The sequence below is a fragment of the Andrena cerasifolii genome, chromosome 1, assembly GCF_050908995.1.
Source record: "Andrena cerasifolii isolate SP2316 chromosome 1, iyAndCera1_principal, whole genome shotgun sequence".
Classification (NCBI taxonomy): Eukaryota; Metazoa; Arthropoda; class Insecta; order Hymenoptera; family Andrenidae; genus Andrena; species Andrena cerasifolii.
In genome coordinates, this window is record NC_135118.1 from 24,894,642 (window position 1) to 24,916,898 (window position 22,257).

Sequence of the window (22,257 nt, forward strand, 5' to 3'; positions counted from 1 at the left end):
CAAATTTGTACGTTTCCTTCATTCAAAGAATCGTTACCAAAAATGACTTCCGACACCCGATCCATTTCCATTACAATCCATAATCTGCGTAACGTCCTCCTCGAGAACTTTCATTGTTTCCGAGCGCAAACGATCCAAGGAAACAGAGTACCGTGTCGGAATTTTATATCCACGAGCTACGGCGGAGCCAGCGATCGAATCGAGTGAAAGTGGGTATTCGATCGTAACGTTTGGCAGGCCTGATCGAGGTCATTGTTCGTGCGGGCGCGCCCGAGCGGACTGTCGCGGCCCGAGCCGAGCCGAGGGAGGTCGGCGCTGGCCGACCGCGGTCGAGGGGAGCCGATGCCCGTGATTGGCGGAGAGCCGACGCGACGGGCAAAAGACACGAGAGACGCGAGCGACGGACGTGGAGTGACTTCACGCCTCTGTCGGGGCATTTCAATGGTTTTTACGTGCCCGTTCGTACCGTGAGCCGGGCAGCACGCCAGACGTTCGTGCGATCCGTCGTTCGGCATCGTTTCCGTGCACGACCGCAACGATTTTCGCGGTACGTCGGTGAAAAACGCGCAGCGGCTGACACATCGTTCCGACTGGATAGACGGCGAGCGGAGTGAACGGTCGAGTGAGAGAGATACGTGGTGCCGTGCGCGTGAAGGGGCGAAAGAGAGACGAAAGAAAGGAAGGAAGGAAGGACGGAAGGAAGGAGGAGGATACGCGGCGTGAAAGACAGAAGGACTGACGTGTTGCAGGCGTATCGGACAGTGGACGTGTGGCGGTCGAGCTTGCCGACGAAATACGGTTATTGTGCGGTGTTAGGCGCGCGCGCGCTCTCCCCCAGCGGGGCAGTATCGCAGTTCCATTAAAGAATGTTTTAATTACGGGAGGTGCCGCGCTCCTAGCCGAGCCCTTCGCGCGATACGGCAGTGGATGAAAACGCGTCGCGTAGTGCCTTACACCCGGCCCCGAGAGGATTAACCGTCCCTTCAACGGACCTGTGTCGCGCCGCTCCAGAACAAGCAAACGCCTGACAGAGATGCTGAAGTTCATCAGGGGGAAGGGCCAGCAACCCACCGCCGAGCGGCAGAAACTGCAAAAGGATCTCTTCGCCTTTCGAAAGGTGAGTAGTGCCTCCGGATCGGAAAAAGCTTCGCCCACATCCCCGGCCGGCGAAACGCCGTGCCGCCCGACCGCTCTCTTCCGCCTCGTCCACCTTCGCCACCGAGAACACCGCTCTTTCCTTTTATTTCGTTCTTTCCTCCTGACACGAACGTCTCCAGATAGAGATTAGATTCGCGCCTCCCGAGAAAACAACGTTATCGTGCGGGTAGCGTTTGAACGATAACGTCGCTGTTCCCGTTCCGAGCGTTAAAGGTAACGCCAGGATCGAGCAGAATAATGCTCCGCGGCGTTTTAAGCGTGACGGAGGAAAGTGAGAGTGAAAATCGCTATACGCGACGTTGCCCTCGTCCGTTGTACATACTTTTAGAGAGTATGCATTCGGTTGGCTTCGATAGTCGCGAGGGGTCGCGTTCGGGGATTATCGAAGAAGTACCGTTTTCGACGATTTAGCGTTAACCTCGCCGATATACGTGCTTAATGGTCGGATCGGAACGGTGGGACGGTGTGTGGCAGATAAAAGGCAGACGGCTAGCTTTATCAGCCGTATCGCCTCCGCGGATCCGTCTTTTTCCTTGCGTTTTATTTACACTTTCGTTATTTAGAAGACGACTGGCTCGCGGCCGAGAGTTTATTCTGTTACCAGACCAGATAGCGATCTGTTGCTTCGAGATATCGCGATGTTGACACGCGATGCGTTTTACGGAACACGGGTTCCCTCGCGTATAGTACGTTTTCTCGATCGCCTCGCGGATAAGTCCCCGATTGGAGAGGAACGGTAGGAGAGAAGAACGGTCTAGTGTCGAGGCACGGGGTGGGCAGCAAATACGCGTCGCGCGCGATACGATTCCGTGCATAATCGGAGGAATAACTCGTCCCGAATTTAACTGACGATAAACGGGAATCGAACGAGCGAGAGCGAGTCCGTCTCCCTTCGATTGCTCCTTTATCGCTCACCCACGGCCAACGATACGCGATAAAGCGTACCTCGGCCCGTCATTTTTCATGATTCGCCGAAGGTTACCAGAGGGCGTGTGCACCCGTTACATACACATTTTTGTAAGCGAAAGAAGTACAAGTGTTGTACGATTATACACTGTCAGCTTTGCTTTCAAAGATACAACGAATTAAAGAGACTCGGCGCAGAGTATAGACTCGTAGCAGACTTTCGTCCAAACGCAAAATGTACATTAGCGCTTCCATTTTCGTCATTTGTTTCTGAGACAGCCCGTATCGTTCTTTCATTCCACCACGTTATATGGGAGTAATAAACGTTATGCAGTTACAGAGTGCCCGATGTTTCGCATTATCGCGAATACAACGGGGAATATACTGTCAGTGCAGGTTAGGTTAGTTTCAACCGCGACGTAGCACGCGTTCTTCGATTCGTTCTAATTCAGAAAGTAAAGCCCCGATGCATTCTCTGTCCACGTAATATCTGCTTCTCCATCTGCGCTCTGATTTCACCAATCCAAGTGATAGGCAATTGACCTTCTATGAAGCCAAACTGATCGACCCCACTTTCTGCAAATTTCTAAATATTAGTGCCTAAGTATATAATTAGTGTACTTGTTGTTAGTCACGTTCGCGCTAGGCGTTTATTGTGCTATATACACTCGGGTTGAATGGAAATTTCAGCGTATACCACCGGTGATACACGCGGCACGGAATGTGTTAACACTTTGAGTGGCGCACAAGGTTAGGCGAAATACCGTTTCAAGTCGATCAGGCCTCTCCGAGCGATAGCTTGGCACTACGGAGTTTGTTCAAGTTTAACTAACTAAACTCGGACTTCCCCATGTCGACGGTGGAACACAGAATGCAGATCTCTGAACACGCACGGGCGCGGCACAAACCGTCAGCTTTGTTCACTTTGAATTTCACGGAGCCGAGCAGTTCGGTTTGTGGGAGGTTGAGTTGTGAGTGGCCCTGTATAATGAAATCGGTGCTCGCGGAGAACACGATACAGCGTGCGTTAAGAAACGAACCGACGCGGAATCAACAGGTCGATACCCGAACGTAATCGATACCGAAAGTCTAGACGGCGACTGGCCCCGAGATACACGGTCTCTGCACAGTCAGGATTATTGTGGTCGCGTCGTGCGGTGTGTGGCGGCGCGTTTCTTCAGCGTCCCTGCTGTCATCGACGACCATTCTAGGGGCACCGTCGCGAAACCTTATTGCGATTTAATTCCCCGCCCCGTGGATTCGAAGTTTGACGACACAAGGATTGCGACAACGCTCGGCCGCGCGAATCAGGTCGTACCGGCTGCCTGATCGATCGGTCCACAATTTTTCAGTCGACGGACCGTTGCGAACTGGAATTGCATCTCCCCCCCTCCTACCTCTCAGCCCCCATCGGTTTTTCGATCAATCTTTTCGGTGCTATCAACCCATATACACACTGGGACAATCGAGCCGTGCGGTGACCGCCCATGGGCGTTCGTTTGGTATGGTTAATGAATAGGGCTGGAGTATTTCCGCACCGGTCGTGTAATGAGCGGTTGTCTCAATGTCGATGCGGTTAATGACGAAGGGTACTGGGAATGTTTTGTCCTGTGCTAATATAAATAAAGAATGTGGCATTCCCAGCTATTTTTTTTTATTAAAAGAATTCTGTATATAATTGCAATTAATGTATACTGGTCGTTCAAAACTACTTTATTTATGATGAGTTATTTTTAGAGATGGGCAAAATTTTTATTTAAATAAAATTTCGAACCAGGAATAAACGTTAAAACATTACTCGCCATGTGTCGAATAAAGCTAACTCTGGTTAAAGGACGAATGACGAATAATTCTTTTAACTCACATTCGTAATTCGGAATTTTATCTAAATAAAAATTTTGCCCGACTCTGGTCCTTTTATCTTCTCTGCCCTAATTTATATGTATATATATCTAATCTTTGAAGATTATTCTCGAGGTTTGTTTTATATCAGAGTATACAAACTTGTGATTTGTAGCGAAAATATTTTAAAGAATTATGGGAGATTCTTACGCCGCCCTAAGTGGTTTCCAAGGCAAAACAAAATGCATGGGGTTCCGTGATCGACGATGGGAACGCGTGTATCGCTCGTGGACGCGCTATGCCTTCCATTAAGTCAGAAAATGGAATAGGAAATGTGGGTTAATCTCTTTGTCGGGCAATTAGAAACGGAAGTAACGCGCTCCGAGCGTCAAGACGTACGTGCGTGTAAAAAGGCTAGAAAGCCCTCAGGTCGAGGGGGCGCTGTTGACGTTAATTACACTCGCCGTTTTTCTAAAACTCGCGATCTTCGTGGCCCAGTTCGAAGTGATGTAGAATGACACAAAGTTACATCATTAATTGATGCTACTTCACTGTTGAACCGGAAAGAGGCGTGTGGAGTGTTCATTTGAAAAACCTCAAAGCTTGGTAACTTTAAGGGCGGGTGCACACTAGTGCCGAGCCTAGCACGCCTAAAGCCGGGTTTCCACGCCGCGAGACTCTGTTTATACCGCTGGGCACTGGTTTTTGCGAAAAGTTGAACGAAATTCATATAAACAGTGTATCATCTGATACATAGATGGCATTTTTTTAAATTATCAATTATTAGTTAGAAGAAGATGGCGTTTTGTTTCAAATTTAAGAATTAGTAAACTATTCAAAGCGACAATATTTATCGCCAATACAATGTGATATATAACGAATAAAAGTTAGAAAAATTAGAATAAAAGTTAGTAAAGTTAAACTGGATTAACTTCATTCGACACATGAGGAATCAATTTTTAACTTTCATTCGTTATTCGAAATTTGTATCTAAATAAATATTTTGCCCATCTCTGTTCTAAAGTTGTATATAAATTTCGTGTATTCAAATTGCTTTCTCTGTCTTCTTACGCGATTTTTAAGAAGATTGTCTATGCCATTTCTTGGGTATTTACTTCCAATTAATGTATACATAATCATATATTCAGCAAAGTTCCATAAACTAAGGGTAACTTTGCCCGCCGGGTTGACTTTGCCCACTTTTTTTACTCTGACTGAAAAATTACCATATAATTGAATTCGCAATTGTTTTTTTCGTTTGACCTTGGAGAAATTATTCTTATCGATTACAAAACACCATATATTCTAATTACTTCACAATAAAATAAAATAAAGTTTCTCCGAAAAGTGGGCAATGTCACCCCGGCGCGGACAAAGTCACCCTAGTTTTCGGTAGGGTGGATGCACCATTTGTGGCCACTTTAAAGTATTGTACCAGTTTTGGCCACTTCTTAAAAAGTATAACATTTTTCCGTGTAAGCAATAAATGTAACCTTATATTTCTCACGGTATACTAAACAAAATATTTATCATGTGAAATTCTCCACATAATAATGATCTGCAAGCCATTTAAAAATGGGATAATTAAGCACATGGCCAAAAACAGTGCAATGGCCACAAACGGTACATCTACCTTACAGATAGGGCCGAGCAGTATAAAATCAGCAGAAATCAGCATTTCACGCCTAAGAACGTGGCACTATAGAATCCAAAGTGGCGTTCTAGTCTGGACCTTCCGCAAGAGGTGGTAGAAGTTTTCCAGACAGATACTATATACTTACCTTGATAGTCCATCCAGATACGTACCCAGCAAGAAACAAATACATATTTGCTCGAAGTGATAAACTTCTATAGAGAAGTGTTTCTTTCGCTATGGTTTCCTGTTTGCACAGAACTAGATACAACTATACGAAGTGTGTCAGGTTATACACTAATCTCGTTTCTGGATTATTCCCAGATCCCACGCGTCCCGCCTCAGGCGTCGATCCCATCGATAATTCCACCAACCACCCGTGTCACAAAGGAGAAAAAAAAAAGATTACGAGGAATGATACTATCGGTTTTCCGTGCAAACAAAAATACGATAAGGCGCCCAGCCCTTTTTACGTTCGCTTTAATGTTACTCGCGGGGATTTACCGTTGGATTCTACGAGCCGTAACTACCTGCGCCGACAACTACGCCACTTGTCCCGAAACTTTTATCCTAACCGACCATCGGGGACAAGAATAATCGTTGAATTCGTAATAGAATTAGTAACGAGCTCCGAGCTCTCTTTTTCCGCGTATGCCATTTGAATAGTGAATGGGCTAGGGCTTTTAACAATTGCTGACATAAAACACATCTACCTAGGTATTTATAAAAGATAAGGCAGGCTCAATAGTGCCTAGGAGATTCTAGAAAGTCAACTACGGCACTAACGTAAATATTTTACGTTAGATTACGTTATTGATATACGGTGTCATCGATCGGGGGGCGGGGGGGGGGGGGCGGAGGGGACATTTTTAACGGTTCTAAGAATAGAGTCGGATCATTGTACCCGATGCAGTGTATCGGAATTATAATTAAATTGTTCATTTAAGAGCACGTAAATAATTTCTCAGATAAAGATATTAATACCACTGCGAATCTTGTTTAACGTTATGATTATTTTCTCGTGGAACTTGCAAGCAGGCAAGAGGTCGCCGTTTGATCGATGTTTCGCGCGACTTTGCTCGCGAGGGTAGGTTAATCGAGATTAAGCTAAGGCCAGTCCAGATTAAGTCTTAATTGGGAATCCTTTGTTGTGCCTCTGTCGCCGGCTCGTGCACCTCATTCTCGCTTTAATTCCCGCGATCGGCCCTCCTGGAACTTGGAAGTGGTGACACCCTTTCTCATGGAAATTGCCTGGGCCAAGGTCTCACCCCTCTTACCCCCTCTCTGCCGCACCCGTTGTTGCGGCAGCGGCGAGCAACCGTTTTTCTAATCGCGCGGTGGAAACGCGCGCCAATCGATATTGCGGAACAGCCCTAAATCTTGCGGCCTGCACCGTGCAACTATGCCTCTGGCCGAGGATCCTTTTCGATCCAGGTAGAAAGGTGGGTCAAGGAATCTTTCTTTCGGCGACTCCTCAGCTGTCCCTAAATTTTTGTCCATCTCGGTGTAGCGGGATGTATTTTTCAAAGTGAGAAATAAGATACCTGATTTGCTACTAACCAGCCAGTCTTGTTTTTTTTTTACATGAAATAGTATATTATTATTCGTCTTTATAGGAAGATACATGTAAACTTACTAGTATAGTAGAAATTAGAGTAAAAGGAGAGAATGAACATACTATAAGGGCCCGTCCTTAAATCACGTAAGGGTAATTTTAGCGATTTCGTACTCCCTCCCCTCCCTAGTATAAGAATTCGCAAGATTTGATATTACAACTCCCTCCTTACGTAATATAGGGTAGATGTCCCATTTACTGTCAGTGTTCCTATTACTGCCACTTTATTTATTTCACTTAAAAGAAAACGTAATGTATAAAAAATAGAGGTATAAAGAATGCACTATAATAATAAAAAGAACAGTCCCAATTTTGTGATAAATTCTTTTTTACACTATTCTTTATACGTTGCGTGTTTATTAAGTAAAATAAATGAAGTAGCAGTAATAGGGACGCCGGCATTAATTGAGATATTTACCCTGTTTTAAATTTAATTTTTTCAGTTATTAAAATTCTGTTGAAAGTTTATATAATTCATTTAACTCTGTTTCGGGAAATTTAAACTAAAACTACTTTTCTGGAACATTAATGATAGAATTTGTATTTATTGAAAATTAGATTGAAAAATATTACTTAAAACGCTACCTGACTCCCCTCCCCCTCTGTAAGAAAACGTAAGAAATTCGCGACCACTTCCCCCCTCCCGAAAAAAGCCTTACGTAATTTAAGGACGACCCCTAAAAGGAACATTTAATTTTGGCAGTTACAGTATCATCTACGAGGGTGAAACACGAATTGAACGAGAATTGATTTCAGCTTACAAGGGAAGATCCCGAACCCGAAAATTCAAAAAATTCTGAAACTTTGTGAATATGTAGGAGATTTCCTCCTGATTACAACGCAATTTTTGTTTGCTGCCCAAATTCACTAGAAGAGGGTGAAATTAACCCCTGAAAATTCGACTATTATCCGATTTTCTGTTATAATTCCCGAACTGTAAGAGATAGAAAAAAAGTTCCAAGACAAAAGTTACTTCTTTTAATTAGATCTATCATTTGGTAAAAAAAAATATTTTACAGTTCACGAGTTATAACAGAAAATCGGAAAATAACTGAATTTTCAGGGGTCATTTACACCCCCTTAGAGTGAATTTGGGCAGCAAACAAAAATTCCGTTGTAATCAGGAGGAAATTCCCTACATATTCACGAAGTTTCAGAATTTTTTGAATTTCCGGGTTCGGGATGCTGTTCCCTTGTTAGTAAAGTTTAAGAGAACACAGTCGAAGTTGTAAGAACATATATAACTTTATTTCGAAAGGATATTTCCTGTAACTAGACCTCGAGTGTCGAGCAAGCGTTTCTGAATGGATTTTATTTTCTACATCCACGTAGATAATAATATAATGGAACTTCGATAATCTATATTAATAAATCGTGCCGTTCGTGCTATCTATGAACGTAAGTGCTTGAGTCATATCGGTTTTACAGTTACGAAACAGACGCACGGACGAATCATCAAGGTTTCGACATCGTGTCAATATCGAGGTTAAATATTTTAAATACCCTTCGCTACGATTTTTTTTTAATAAAAAAAAAATGAGCGTAATACGTGTCCATTAAACCATCGATATTTTTAACCTGATGTTTGCAAAACGGAGGCTGAAAGGCAGATCGTCGTGCCTCCGTATTTGGCCGTTCGATGGGAAGAAGAACTATCTGTTCATTCTTTGACAGAATTTTCATTGTATCGAGGGGGACGAAGTGGATTCAGCGAACTCTGCCAGGAGCCTCGCCCCTGTGTAACAGGATGCAAGTTGTTGCACAGGGTATCACAGAAATGTTTTAATTGCCGCTCGTAAACGAGATTCTTTATGGGCCCTGTTTGCCGAGCATCGGGCGAGTACGCGCGCACCATCGACCGATAAAACCGCTCGATTAACGGGCCACTAGGAGAATCTGACTCATCGATGACTAATACCGTGCGACTTTCGCCGAAAATCGCCGTGACGGGCCAGTAGCTGCCAGCCGAGAAAGCCGGAAACGGTCGACTCGCGTAATTACCGTTAATTGCATTCGAACACGGGCAAGGGAAGCGTAGGATCGTTAACCCGTCCCTTTCTGTTTGTCTTAATTAAGTTTCCCTCGTATCCCATTTAAATGCCACGTTATGGCCCAACTTTTATCTCTAGTCTAAGTCTCGCATTCTTTGGGAAATACAGTTACTCACGAAAATATCCGTCCACCCTATATGTAACATATTTCATATATCAAGTCGATTTTAAAGTAAGGATTCGCCATTCTAGGTGACATTAAGTAATTAGTAATATACTTTTGTTTTGAGTTCCCGCGATTTTATTATTAGTTTTAATCTATTATGCATAGATTCAACTAATTTTCTGTGAAATTCGGGTTTAGCTTGTTTCATTTTTTTCTTAGTACAATTTCTTTGAGCATTTCTTTGGTTAGTGGTACAAACTAAAAATATATTAATCGAGGTTTACACCGATTTAATTGTAATGGGTAATTCTGAATTTAACATTACTGAAATAAGTAAAGTATGGTGTACGTATGGGGTGGGCGGACACTTTTGTATACCATCATGTACCAAATGTCTGTTTATAAAACAATTAAGTACTCATGAAGCAGCGTAATATTTCACACTGTTATTTCGATTTCTGGTATTCAAAGTGACACTCAAGTGCCATTAGAGTACCGCTGCAACATCCCCCTGGGCTCCCCCTTTTTTCTATACAAAATTATAGAAATAATGAAAATAATTCGTAGGCGTGGAAGGAAATCGAGTAAAAAGTTAAAAAGCCAGAATATTCTGTCCCTGGTGTTAATTATACTCGATTAGTTTGGCAACTTAATTGATTGCGCAGAAAGTGATGGGTGACGCCCAGATGTGAAACTCGCGTAAATATTTATTAGCAGAGAAGCTGCGTGTTTGCTTAAAAATTCATGTCGACCACGATTTTTATTTCGCAATGCTTTCTCACGTGTGTCGATGTTTCACGTAAATTGATACGTATCGCGGATGATATTTTTCTTGGCTGCGCGCGGGCGCTCTATCTTTAATGACTTTCTCGTATAAATAGTTAGCTGATCACGACGCTCGGTGCAATAATTGCGAGCAAGACTCGATTCGTGTATCGAGTAACGCTATATTCCTTAACTAATTAATGTATATATATATACCTACGAGGATCTCATTTATGGAACGTGTTGCTCGGGGAAGGGACATGTGTATTCTGACGCATGTAGTGAAGACAAAACTTGTTGTACCCTATAAATAAACCATAACGTTTGATTGCTTGTAGGGGAGACCGGGGCGAGTTGTTACATTTTTCAGTTTTTTATTTTTTATTTGTTTTTGCATTCCATATTAAATACTATCAATGACTCTCACTTAAAGTACGTTCTTTCCTCTACGGATGACCGTTTTCGCATGTAATTAAACGAAAACCATGACTTTGAAACAAGCCATTTTGAAGGTCGAGACATGTATCAATGTGCCCCGAGCAGGGGTAGTTGTTACGCAATACGGGGCAAGTTGTTACAGGATTAAATTTTACGAAACATAATTATATTTTCTTGGACAAAACTAAATGTATTAATGGTAAGAATTTATTACATTAAATATACAATAAAAAATCTATTTTAAAAATAATAAAAAAAAACACTGAAATCAGTTGCACTAATTATCGTCGTCCGTTTCATACGGGGACTCTTGTTTATTATTTGTGGTGGTTTTATTTCTCATCTGCCTTTTCTTTACTGTATGTTTTTTTTATAATTTTTATGTCTTCAGTTTCCTTCTTAAAACTTTTTAATAAAATCTTTTTAGGTTTTGATTTTTTACTTTTCGTTTTTTAAACTGCTTTGTAACAACCTACCCATGTAACATCTAGCCCCGGTCTCCCCTAATACCAGGATTCTTGAGTTGCGCACTGAATTTTTATTTTTCAAACGTCCACTACATTCACATTACACCAGTGTTTCCCAACCTCTTTCGTGTCGCGACGCCCTTTTATGTTATTTAAATAACCTGCGACCCTCCCCCCAAATAAGTTACGAAAAATTTAATAAGGTTAAGAAAGACATTAAAAATATTTCAAAATATAATTCTAACTTAATAATATTCAATTATATTAATACATATATTAAATATATTTGTCTTATTTAGTGTGATGGTAACCAGCCTTTTCTTTTTTCCATTTATGAAAAATCAGTGTTACATCATTAATAGTATACGACAATGTAACCATATTAAAAGAAATAAGTGCTATGAATCGTCAACTAAAAATAACCGCGGCGACCTACAGGTTGGGAACCACTGCATTACACATTTGTTTAAGACCCAAGCAATAATTAATCAATTAAATTCATAATTTATTTTCTAAAATATATTTTCTAGTTGTGATATCTGTCTAATTAATTCTATTTCACTACTTTAAATCAAAACATGAATACTCCACCCTATGCTTGCCAGAAATATTGTCAAACCCAACAAAATAAGATTCATCGTGCACATACATTCGCACGGGAAAGTAAGTTGACACTCTTTAAAATCGCATAACTGTTTTAAAATTGGTCCAAACGACTAGTTTTTTTTTAGAAGCTAGCAGAATTAGTTTTCTAGATGACGTGTTTCGTCGTTTTGAAAAAAATTGCAACTGATCGGAGTAGCGATGAAAATAGCGAAGGTCATTTTTTTTTCAAATTTTTTCCTGAGCCTGTAATAAAAATTCAAAAAACCCCTTTGTAGATTGAAGTAAGTTGTATACATGCTGCAAATTTCATCTAAATCGGTTAACGTTGCTCTGAGCTGTAAACGCTTAAAGATTGCAGAATAAAATTCATACCGCTGATTTCGGGAATTTCGCGATTTTCGCCCTTATTCAGCGATCTTTAAATGTGTGTAGCTCAGAGCAGCGTTAATCGATTTAGATGAAATTTTCAGCACGTATACAACTTACTTCAATCTACAAACGGGTTTTTTGAATTTTCATTACAGGCTCAGAAAACAATTTAAAAAATAAAAAACGACCTTCGCTATTTTCATCGCTATTCCGACCAGTTGCAATTATTTTCAAAACAACCAAACACCTCACCTAGAAAACTAATTCCGCTAGCTTCTAAAAAAAAACTCAAGTCGTTCGGACCATTTTTAAAAAAGTTACGCGACTTTAAAGAGTGTCAACCTTTCCGATGCGACTGTAGGTACTACGTAGGTACATAGTATATTTTGAAAACAATCAAGCACCCTTCGATTACATCGATCTTACGTCTAGCTGTTACCATCATCCGGCTTCGCTAATAATCGTTTCCTGTTCTTTGCAGACGGTGCAGCATGGGTTCCCAAACAAACCCACGGCCCTCGCATGGGATCCCAGTCTACGGCTGATGATCATCGGCACGGCATCCGGCGCCATCAAGGTGTATCCTTTTGCTTTTCTCGCTCCGTCTTTCGCCTTCTTTCGCCTCCGACCGCCTCTCTCTCCCAGCCTCTCTTTTTTCACCAGGTATTTATAATCTGGTCTCAAGGCACCTCGCGACGGTGCTCGATGACGTTCGCATCTGCCAATAAATCCTCGAAAAAGCCAGACCTCCCTACCACAGGAAAACGGGAAAAAGTAATTGACGCCAGTTCCCACCCCTCTGCACCGGGATACTAATTTTAGAGTTACGCGATACCCGATGGTTCGCGATCCAATAAAGCTAATCCAGCGCCTTGACTCTTTCGCCGAAGGATTATCGTCATCGAGTGACTGCGGGTTTCGTTGAAAGCTCCAGAGTTCGTTTCTAGAAAGCATCGCGTGGAGCGTTTTCTTCCTTCTCGCGTGCATCGACGGGGTTTCCGTAACGGGCATGCGTTATGCAGGCGCGAAGTGGGACTGTGCTTTTTCCTGGTTCCAGTTTGGGGGGGGCTTTCCCGCGGCCGGCGATGAAATCGAGACGGAGGTGCCCCGATCAGGAGTAAAAGTATCAGGAGATGCGGACGCGTAGGAGGAAGGTGGAGGTGTGTTAATCGGAAGTGGCTCTACCAGGGGATGTAAAAGTGAAAGAACTTGGGAACGTTTAGCGTAGGCACGTTAGGTGGAGGTATCCTGACCGGAGCTGGGGATATCAGGATATTTGAGCATGGAGGAAGAAGTTGGAGGTATTGCGACTAAATAGAAGCGCGGAGATATCAGGAGCTGCGAGGTGTAGGAATTATTAGAATGTCACGCGTGGAAGTGTTGGATGGAGGTATTCCGAATAGGTCTGAGAATACCAGGAGGCTCAGAGGTGTAGGAGTATCGAAGTATCGGAGGCAGAAGTGTAGCAGGCTGGTTGTCCTGCTGGGGCGAAGGATATCGGGAAATGGAGGAGTATAGGGGCAAGGAGGTATTCTGATCAGGCACATCTGAAGTAGGATATCAGAAGCTGTATGAGCGTGGATGGATGTGAGTTCTAAGGAGTACGATCAGGAGAGTAATAGCAGGAAGGGTAAAAGAGTTGTATCTATGCTATTTGCAAGTGATGCAAACACCAGGAGCTATGGAGTTTGTATTGTTGGATGCAAGGGTGCCAAAAGTCAGTTTCGGGAAAAATACTTGTAAACGTTACGAAGCTAGATATTTTTTTATACATAGTGAAGTTGTGAAACTGTCTATAATATTTAAATTTTTTATATATCTCCTTTGTAGTTGCATTAGGGCAATCGGATTTATTTAATAAATTAATCAGTGAAATTAATTTTAAGGGCCCTTCTTGCCCTCCATCTTTTTAATATTATGCTAGAATATTTAAAAATATAGTAAAAAAATAGTGATACACCGTGTCATGTTCAGATTGATCTATGTTTGCTTTAACTTTTAGAGCGTGCATTACATTGTGATTAGCGTTTTAACTTTAGATGGTAATTAATAGTATTAATTATAGCATTTGCACGCGATTTAAGAGGATAAATCCTCAAATTTTCCTCGGTGAAGTCTCAAAGAATATTCACGCGAAATAAGAGTAGTTTAAACATTTCTATCTAGCACGTAATTTATGTATAACACAAAGAGAAAAAGAATCAGTCTTATTCTTAAATTGAATTAACTTTTACGCTGCCAGAAGTACCAGCTAAGAATGCGGATACTTTGCCGGCCATTTGGTGGTATGTACGCATAAATTTTAAGTAAATAAAATTTACAATTTCAATGAAAAAATCCCGGCCCTCTAAAGGTGGTTAACTACGAGTCAGGGTCAGTTGGTCAACATCGACTTACAAGATTTACCATAGCTCTGTCAATATTAAAGCCACGGCAAGGAAATTACGGAAAAAGGGCCTGAACGTCCTGAGGTCGTTCTTGCATCTAACAGTACAATTGTAGGTATAAGTTCTAGCTGTAAACATCAAAACTTGTGAAACTACAATCAGAAGTACCTCCTAGATCCCGGACTTACCTAGAATTCACATCACGTTGCCCACCGAAATTCCCCGAACCTGGAAAAAGTCGATGTTTAAGTTTAAACAGTTACCCAGAGCCACGCTCATTTCCCAAGAGTACGAAACCGCCGTCAAGTAGTTTTATTCGAATTTATCCTTGCTGGAACGAGACAGAAAGCTGGACATTTTAACGCACTTCCTCGCCGCCCTGATAACCGGTCGCAGCAAAACTCAGACCCGTTAAATCATTCTCAGAACACGTAGATGGCATTAATGCAACGTCACGCAAACGTCTTCGTTATTTATCGGGCGCGTCGAGTTTTCGGCAGACGGCAAACGGAAGTGCGTGAAACACAGTGGCTGTAATCTAAATCCGGCAGCTGCTGAACCTTTTACCGAATCGCTAAATAAATGTTTGGGAAGTCGATTGACGTTGCAGAAACACTCCGCGGAACTTGGAGTACGCTCGTACTTGTTGGGAACGTGTTGCTGTTACCTCGTTACCCAGTTTGTGCCTGGTCAGCTATCGATTTAGTGGGTGGACTCCACTCGGAGGATATCCTCGTTAACGTGGGCTGAAACCTGTCAAGCCTGCATTCGAAAACACGGGCTGTTGCTTAAATCAGGGGAGTTACAAATTTCAGAATATTTATGTGGCAGGGAGTGACGAATTTGAGAATATTTATGTGGTAGATTTCTTCGGCTAACTGCGCTTTACTTTAACCCTTAACCGATATCCTGGGGTCAGTCATGACCCCAAGCACGCAAGGTTCGCTGCAAAATATTTGGTTGTCTGAGTTTGTAAACTGAATTTCTAATTAATTTGATCAGAATAGTTTAACTTTCTACGTATCTATTATTTTATATATTACCTACGAACGAAATAGGTATTCATAGAGGTTGATCTAATGTCGACTTTACAAATTTCTGTGTCCTTTTTTATTTGGGGTCTGCCACGACCCCGAGATAACAGTTACGTTTGAAAAAACAGTATACCAGTTAAGGGTTAAGTCGCGCAAGGTTTTTGAAAAATGCCATTTTAAGTCGATCGAAAAAGTTTTACACAAGGTGAATTCCAAACTTGTTTTTTTTTAAGTCAACGTTCGAGGACTCCCCGACGATATTTTAGATGCTGCGCGCACTGTGCGAATTAAATACTTCGGTGCGCGTGTATTTTTAATTGCCAATTGACTTGATAAAACAGTCGAATCCCAGGGGATATTTTACCGTAGAGTTTCGTCGACGGTAAGTCGATAATATTCGCTAGGTCTTGTAGATATGCTGGCAAGGTTCATCGATTCTATGCTGGGCGCCTCGTGCACACAATTGGACGTCTGAAAAATGCTAATTATCAGCGTGCAAAAGGTCTGGTTCTCCATGTGCCGTGGCGCATTTCATTGGCCTGCTGCTCATTTTACTCAACCAATGGGCACCGATGGCAGATGTTCCAGCGACTACGTAATCAGTAGATCATTATCATTTCGCGAGGCGAATGGTAAAGGTCTTTACCGCGCGTCGAGGAAAATTCTGCTGGATATTACGGAGGCGCATCGAATCGGTCACTTTACGTTTCTCTGGCTGCAATTGGACGCTGAGACTTCCGAATTCTTGCCGCATTTCAAAATCCAATCTAGTTTATGGTAAAGAGGTTTGAATTGAAAGGCTCTCGAATTATCCTCGAGAATTACGAAGGTTGATATCTTAAGTCTACCTTCCTATCAAATCGCTCCAAAATAGGCCACTTTAGGATTTTATTTAAAAAAAACGTAAACGTCATAGTGTTAATTAACTCTTAAGCTATATATGCACATGATTGAAGATAATCAAAAATTTGTACTCTTAATATTAGAATTTTTTGTGGTTTAATGTGTCTTCAAGAATCAGGCGTTCAGAATCCAAAATTCTAATTCTCAATCTTTTAGAAACTCTCCTCCAAAACCACAGATGCTGACAGTGGAATATCAGAGGCCTGTCAGCCATCGAAAGATCTCCAAGAATCAGCGAAACTTTCCTCTAGGCTAGTTTATCTCCAGTCCCCTGCTGCTTCAGCTCCGTGACACGAATGTGATTCGAAGTAATTCAGAACCGCGGCGTACACGCGGAGGATCTTTGCAGAATTTGACGACGATGCAGGAACTATGTATGTGTGCATTCCTCAGCACGCTGGCCGAGCACGATCGTTCTTGGTCAGCGCGTTAAGTCGGTCGTTTTCGAAACAAGGGCGTCGTTTGTTCGTTAGAAACGAGCGCGTCTGTCGATTAGAACTAAGTAGATGCTCGCGCCTTCGGCATTTGTTTTCCTTGACTGACCCACGACCGCAGATTCGGCAGGCCAGGTGTCGAGTTCTACGGACAACACTCTATTGACAGCGGAGAAAATGCTGTCACGAAGATCGTCGCCCTGCCCAACGAGGTAAGATTGCCATTCTCTCAGCGAAGAGTTATGTTATCCAACTTTATAATAATAGTGTAAGTCTGTTGATTGCCAGCCTGTAGTCGCGAAGTGTTTTCTGGGGGTCGCAGCGGTTTTTTTTTTAAATATTAGTGGAAGTGCAGCATATTTGGAATACCAGTTTGTTTAAGTTGAATAAAAAACTACGGCAGAGGATGGGAACAAATAAAACTGCATAATATCTTAGGGAAGCTAGTAAACTTTTATATTTCAAACTCTCGGTAATAATAAGAAACGAAAAGTAGCTGAAACTTTGGTCTTAATGAAAAATGACAGGAAGTATCGATTTTGTTAAGGGGACTAGGTAATCGAAAAATCGATTTGTTTTATTGCATTTTCCGAAAGCACTATCTTTTCTCAATAAAATGCCGCTTGGTTTATAGTAAAATTCGCAAAATTGTAGATTTGGCAGCTAAAAACGTCAAGCGGCAACCTTTGCTCAGAAACTTTAAACGCGTTTTTATCGAATATTTTCTTCTCTTCTTTTTTTCGTGATTGGGGACGAATTGAGGTTCAGATCGACTTGGAAAAAATTACAGGATGTGTAGAACATGTGCCATTTCGGCGCAAACCTCTGACATGGTCCGTAAAAATTCGAGATTTTCATAAAAAAAATTCAGAAGTCACCGAATTTTTTTAACCCAGACCATCATTGTTTGTGCGCTGCAAAAATCCGGCGACTTCTTAATTTTCTTATGAATGTCTCGAATTTCTACGGACCATATCAGAGGTTTGCGCCGAAATGGCACGTGTTCTACACATTCTGTAATTTTTTCCAAGTCGATCTGAACCTCAATTCGTTCACAATCACGAAAAAAAAGAAGAGAAAAAAATATTCGAGAAAAACGCGTTTAAAGTTTCTGGGCAAAGGTTGCCGCTTGACGTTTTTAGCTGCCAAATATACCATTTTACGAATTTTACTATAAACCAAGCGGCATTTTATTGAGAAAAGATAGTACTTTCGGAAAATATAACAAAAATCGATTTTTCGACTGCCTAGTCCCCTTAAGGTGCAGGTAATTTAGAATACCGGTATTCCAATTTACCTTCTCTTTATAAACTTAAAAAGAACATGTAGATAATAAAATTATTTTCTTTTATGATCTAATCAGGCTGAAAAATCGCAATATTTAGGAACAATCTTAGGTAAATATGTATAAATGGACAGCGCTGGGCCAAAGCGCCGCGGTGGTAGCCGTTGCACGTGAAACAAAAGCATCGCTAAGCTTTGAAATATTCCAAATTACCTTCAACTTCGGTATTCCGAATTACCAACATGCCATTGAAACCTAAAATTTCATGTCACACTTTGTATTCCCAGAATTATCGCAGAACTGACACGGAACCATAGAAGGAACACGCAGATGAGTAGATTAAGCGTTTAACTCTAAAGTTTTGACATATTTTAACCATGGTTAAAACAAGTGAATACTTGCTGAAAAAAATTCGCAAATTCACGTTTTTTATTCTGCAGATTAAGTCGAAAATGTGAAAATGGCGGTTCATCCACAAATGTCATTAGTTAACAGGTCATTAACCCCTATTTTCTACTGTGTTACAAATTAGATAGCGTTGGGTAGTTTATTAAATACTTCGGTATTACAAATTACCAACACTATTTCAAATATGCTTCACTTCCACTATTAAGTTAGATTTATATTCTGAAATACCTATTTTTAATGTGTTTTGTTGACCTTATTACATATACCTCAACTTATATTGGGGGAGATTGTGAAACATGAAAAACAATGTTTATTTTGTATTTTATTCTAAGCAACTATCCACGGTGCATGTAACATCGATTCGAATACAAATGCAGCGATATACTTTGATCGTAGTCGCTCAGCTGTGATGGAGTTACACTATACTTGCTACGATCTCGTGAAAAATGGCACCCTGTGACGATAGCGTTGCAAAGCCCAAGTAACATTGTAATCAAAGGTGCGCGAGGCGCGAAGTTATGGTTGTTTTAAAAGTCACACGCGTTGCACAGGTAACGCGACACCCTGTTCGGCTTATACGGTCGCCGTTGCTGAGTTGTTGCATAACTGTGTGCGCGACACGCGCAACGCTCTTTCGCGCGTGTGCTCACGAATAAATAATATACGCGACACGCCACGGCGAACACCATCGTCGCCTGCCGTAAAGGTCTTTTCTGTCTCCTCGTGTCCTTTACGCCAACCTCTCCGCCAATCAAATTTTATTACGAAATGCGCGCACGTCACCGCAAAGTATTCCACGGAATCGCGAAATCACGTTACGAACATTACTTTACTCCGCGCTCGTTCCGCGGGCCGCAAAGGTGAACGGTACTCCCACAAAAATGATTCATACGCTTCAAAGTATGTGACGTAATTAGGGAATTCAATCCCGGGATCCCGGCTGTTTTTTGGATTCCATTTTTATATTTTTCAGTTGTTCGTAAAGTAATTTACGTTTTTAAAAATTCTGGGAATTCTCGGGATAAGTTATACTTGATATACAAATCCCGGGAGCTTTAGAATCTAAAAAACAGCCGGGATCCTGGGATTGAATTCCATAGACGGTAATGTCTTTGAAAAAATTAATCGAACTCGTGGTGTGACGTGTCTTCGCAGGGGCCTTGGTTGTGGAGATATTTCAAGGCTGTCGATTCTACGGTGACCTCGAAGCATTTGCATGCGAATGGTGTAAAGTTACCGGGTAATTTAATCTTTGATTGGCTCTTTGTTCGGTTAATTGGTCCACCGAGTCGAGTATCCCACCTGTTTTTCAAATTAATCATATTTAAACCATCAGCGTGGAGGCTTTCTGCTGAGAACAGTACCTAGCTGTGGGATGAATTGTATTGGTCGAAACCTTGACCCCTGTTAAGGCGTTACTGCATAGCAGACGTAAAGAATTATTGTCGCACCTCCTAATCTAACCAATCGGACTTGCATCCCTCCCAAACGGACACTCTCTTGAAAAGGCCTTCTTCAAGGCAATATCTCCTTCCCAAGGCCTACAGAATGTATATGAGAAGAGCGCAGCACGCCTCTAATTCGGGTGTCCAATAGACCTTGGTCCCAAGCCTTACTCGCTATGCCTGCGCTTCACGTCCCTTGACGAGCGGTGCTCGTCATACCGCCGTTGTGGACAGTTTTCCTATGACGAGTCCTGCTCGGCATACCACGCTGAGGGGTTAAATCGAAGGCTTATTATATGATGAAGCTTTATTTCGAATCTTGGGTTCATTTCTTATGGAGGTATTAACCCTTCGAGTACGGGACTCTTCGGGTCCTGAGCCTGGGTCTTTGCAGACCCCACACCGATAGTTCGCTAATGCATATTCACGGTGGCTCGAGACCCTCACCGATACTGTACTCAGGTGAGACGGTCGCTCGAGCTTGAGGTCCTTGCCGAAATACTATGGAAAGTGGTGGAAGGGGTTTCGGATTACGTTTGGATATTTGGTGTACATTAGGGTGGCTCTTATTTACTCTTGGTAAAAATTTGCTTCAAGATTTTCTTCGGGGCACCCGCCAGAATAGATTTGAGCTCGATCGGATAACGGGAAAGGGTGCCCCTGGGCCCTTAAACGTTTAAATAATTATTTAACAGCTCGCGAAGTCGATTTTATGTAATATCCTCCAAGTTATTGATTGAATAAAGAAATATGTCAAACAAAAGTTGTAGATACAGGCAAGGAGAATCTTTTATGTTGTATTACTTTTGCTTGTGCGACTAACGGTTTTTGAAAAAAGTCCGAAAAACTAAAAAAAAACTTTTCCTGAAATTTGAAAGTTTAAAGGCTTCTAGAACACTTTTTATTTATGAAGGCGAATAAAAAAGATGGAATTTTTATTTTCGAGGATTATGTTTTAAACATTTAAGGGGGCATATACCGAAATATGCGAAAAAGATAAAAAAATTTTCTTATTTTCAGTGTTTGATATGTCATGAATGTTTCCTGAAAATTTCGGACCGAAATTCGCAAAAATATCGATGGTATACACATCAGAAGTGTCTATAATCTGTCTAATCTAAATGTGTATATCTTCGATATTTTTGTGAATTTCGGTCCCAACTTTTCAGGAAACATTAATGACATATCGAACACTGAAAATAAGATTTTCTTATCTTTTTCGCATATTTAGGTATATGCTCCCCCTTAAATGTTTAAAAAAATAGTCCTCGAAAATAAAAATTCCATTTTTTTTGTTCACCCTCATAAATAAAAACTGTTCTAATAGGATTTAAACTTTCAAAATTTGATTAAAAAAAAAAGAAGTTTTTTATTAGTTTTCGGACTTTTTTCGAAAACCGTTTGTCGCACGAGAAAAAGTAATACAACATAAAAGATGCTCCTTGCGCGGATCTACAACTTTTGTTTGACATATTTTTTTATTCAATTAATAACTTGGAGGATATTACATAAAATCGATTTCGCGAGCTGTTAAATAATTATTTAAATATTTAAGGGCCCAGGGGCACCCTTTCCCGTTATCCGTTGCCCGGAAGAAAATCTTGAAAAAAAATTTCACCAAGAGTAAGTAAGAGCCACTCTACTGTACACCTTAACAGCTCTGTCACTGTGTGACCTATTCAGACACGTAGATTAATTCCAGCCACTCATGGCCATATTCTTTTGCACACCCTGTACCCGAAGAAATAAGAATTATTCAGAAGCGGCGTGTACGAACTCGCGCGCGCACAGAGCAGCACGCGAGCCTCGAGGACTCCAGAGATAATTAATTACCGGCGCGGAAGGAACGAGGAGAGTAATGGGGAAAAGCGGTGTATAATTACCAGGGGAATAATGCGTGATTACTTCATCGCGTAAATAACGACGATTCTTTTCACGTTCATTTACCTATAGCGGTAGACTGTTTTTTTAATAACGTCTTTCCGTCCACGGGATAAGTGATACCCGGCGACGATGATTATCGCGGTGCCGTGTACGCGGTGAGCGCGCGGAACGGGGCGGTGCCGATTCTTAAACTGTATCTAGAGAAGAGGGCACCCGTCGCCGCGGAGCGTCAGCTCGGCGTTATCGCGGCAGTTTCTAAAACGAAACCTGAAACCGATAAGATAGCAGGCCCACGATCGTAATCTCGCCATGATTCTATCGAGCCGCGATGTCTTTTCTTTTCTTATTCCCCGTGTTTGTCGTTCCAAGTCCCGTCGACTGGAAACGGACGTTACGCAATAAGATTTTGTAGCTGGAGTCGAGGACTCGTTATTAGGACAAGATCTCATCGGGAATTAAAGTCAAGGAAATGGAGAGAGATCGTTGAAATCCAGCGACCACTTGTGTGTGCCAGAGTTGGG

The 22,257-nt window shown here is 41.8% G+C and overlaps 1 protein-coding gene across 7 annotated transcripts in view; it reads left to right on the forward strand.

Annotated features, from left to right (window-relative positions):
• The first annotated feature begins 346 nt into the window (after positions 1-346).
• L(2)gl (LLGL domain-containing protein l(2)gl) overlaps positions 347-22,257 on the forward strand; it is a 32,224-nt gene continuing 10,313 nt past the window's right edge. For 4 of the 7 annotated variants that reach the window (XM_076816984.1, XM_076816974.1, XM_076817013.1 and 1 more), the window contains exons 1-3: positions 350-1,117; positions 12,438-12,535; positions 16,836-16,926. In XM_076816984.1, the coding sequence (XP_076673099.1) occupies positions 1,034-1,117; positions 12,438-12,535; positions 16,836-16,926 (273 nt within the window). In that variant the 5' untranslated portion in view covers positions 350-1,033. Of the gene's footprint in view, positions 1,118-12,437; positions 12,536-16,835; positions 16,927-22,257 lie in introns of all 7 variants that reach the window. The other 3 variants (XM_076816965.1, XM_076816955.1, XM_076817003.1) reach the window with 3 other exon arrangements.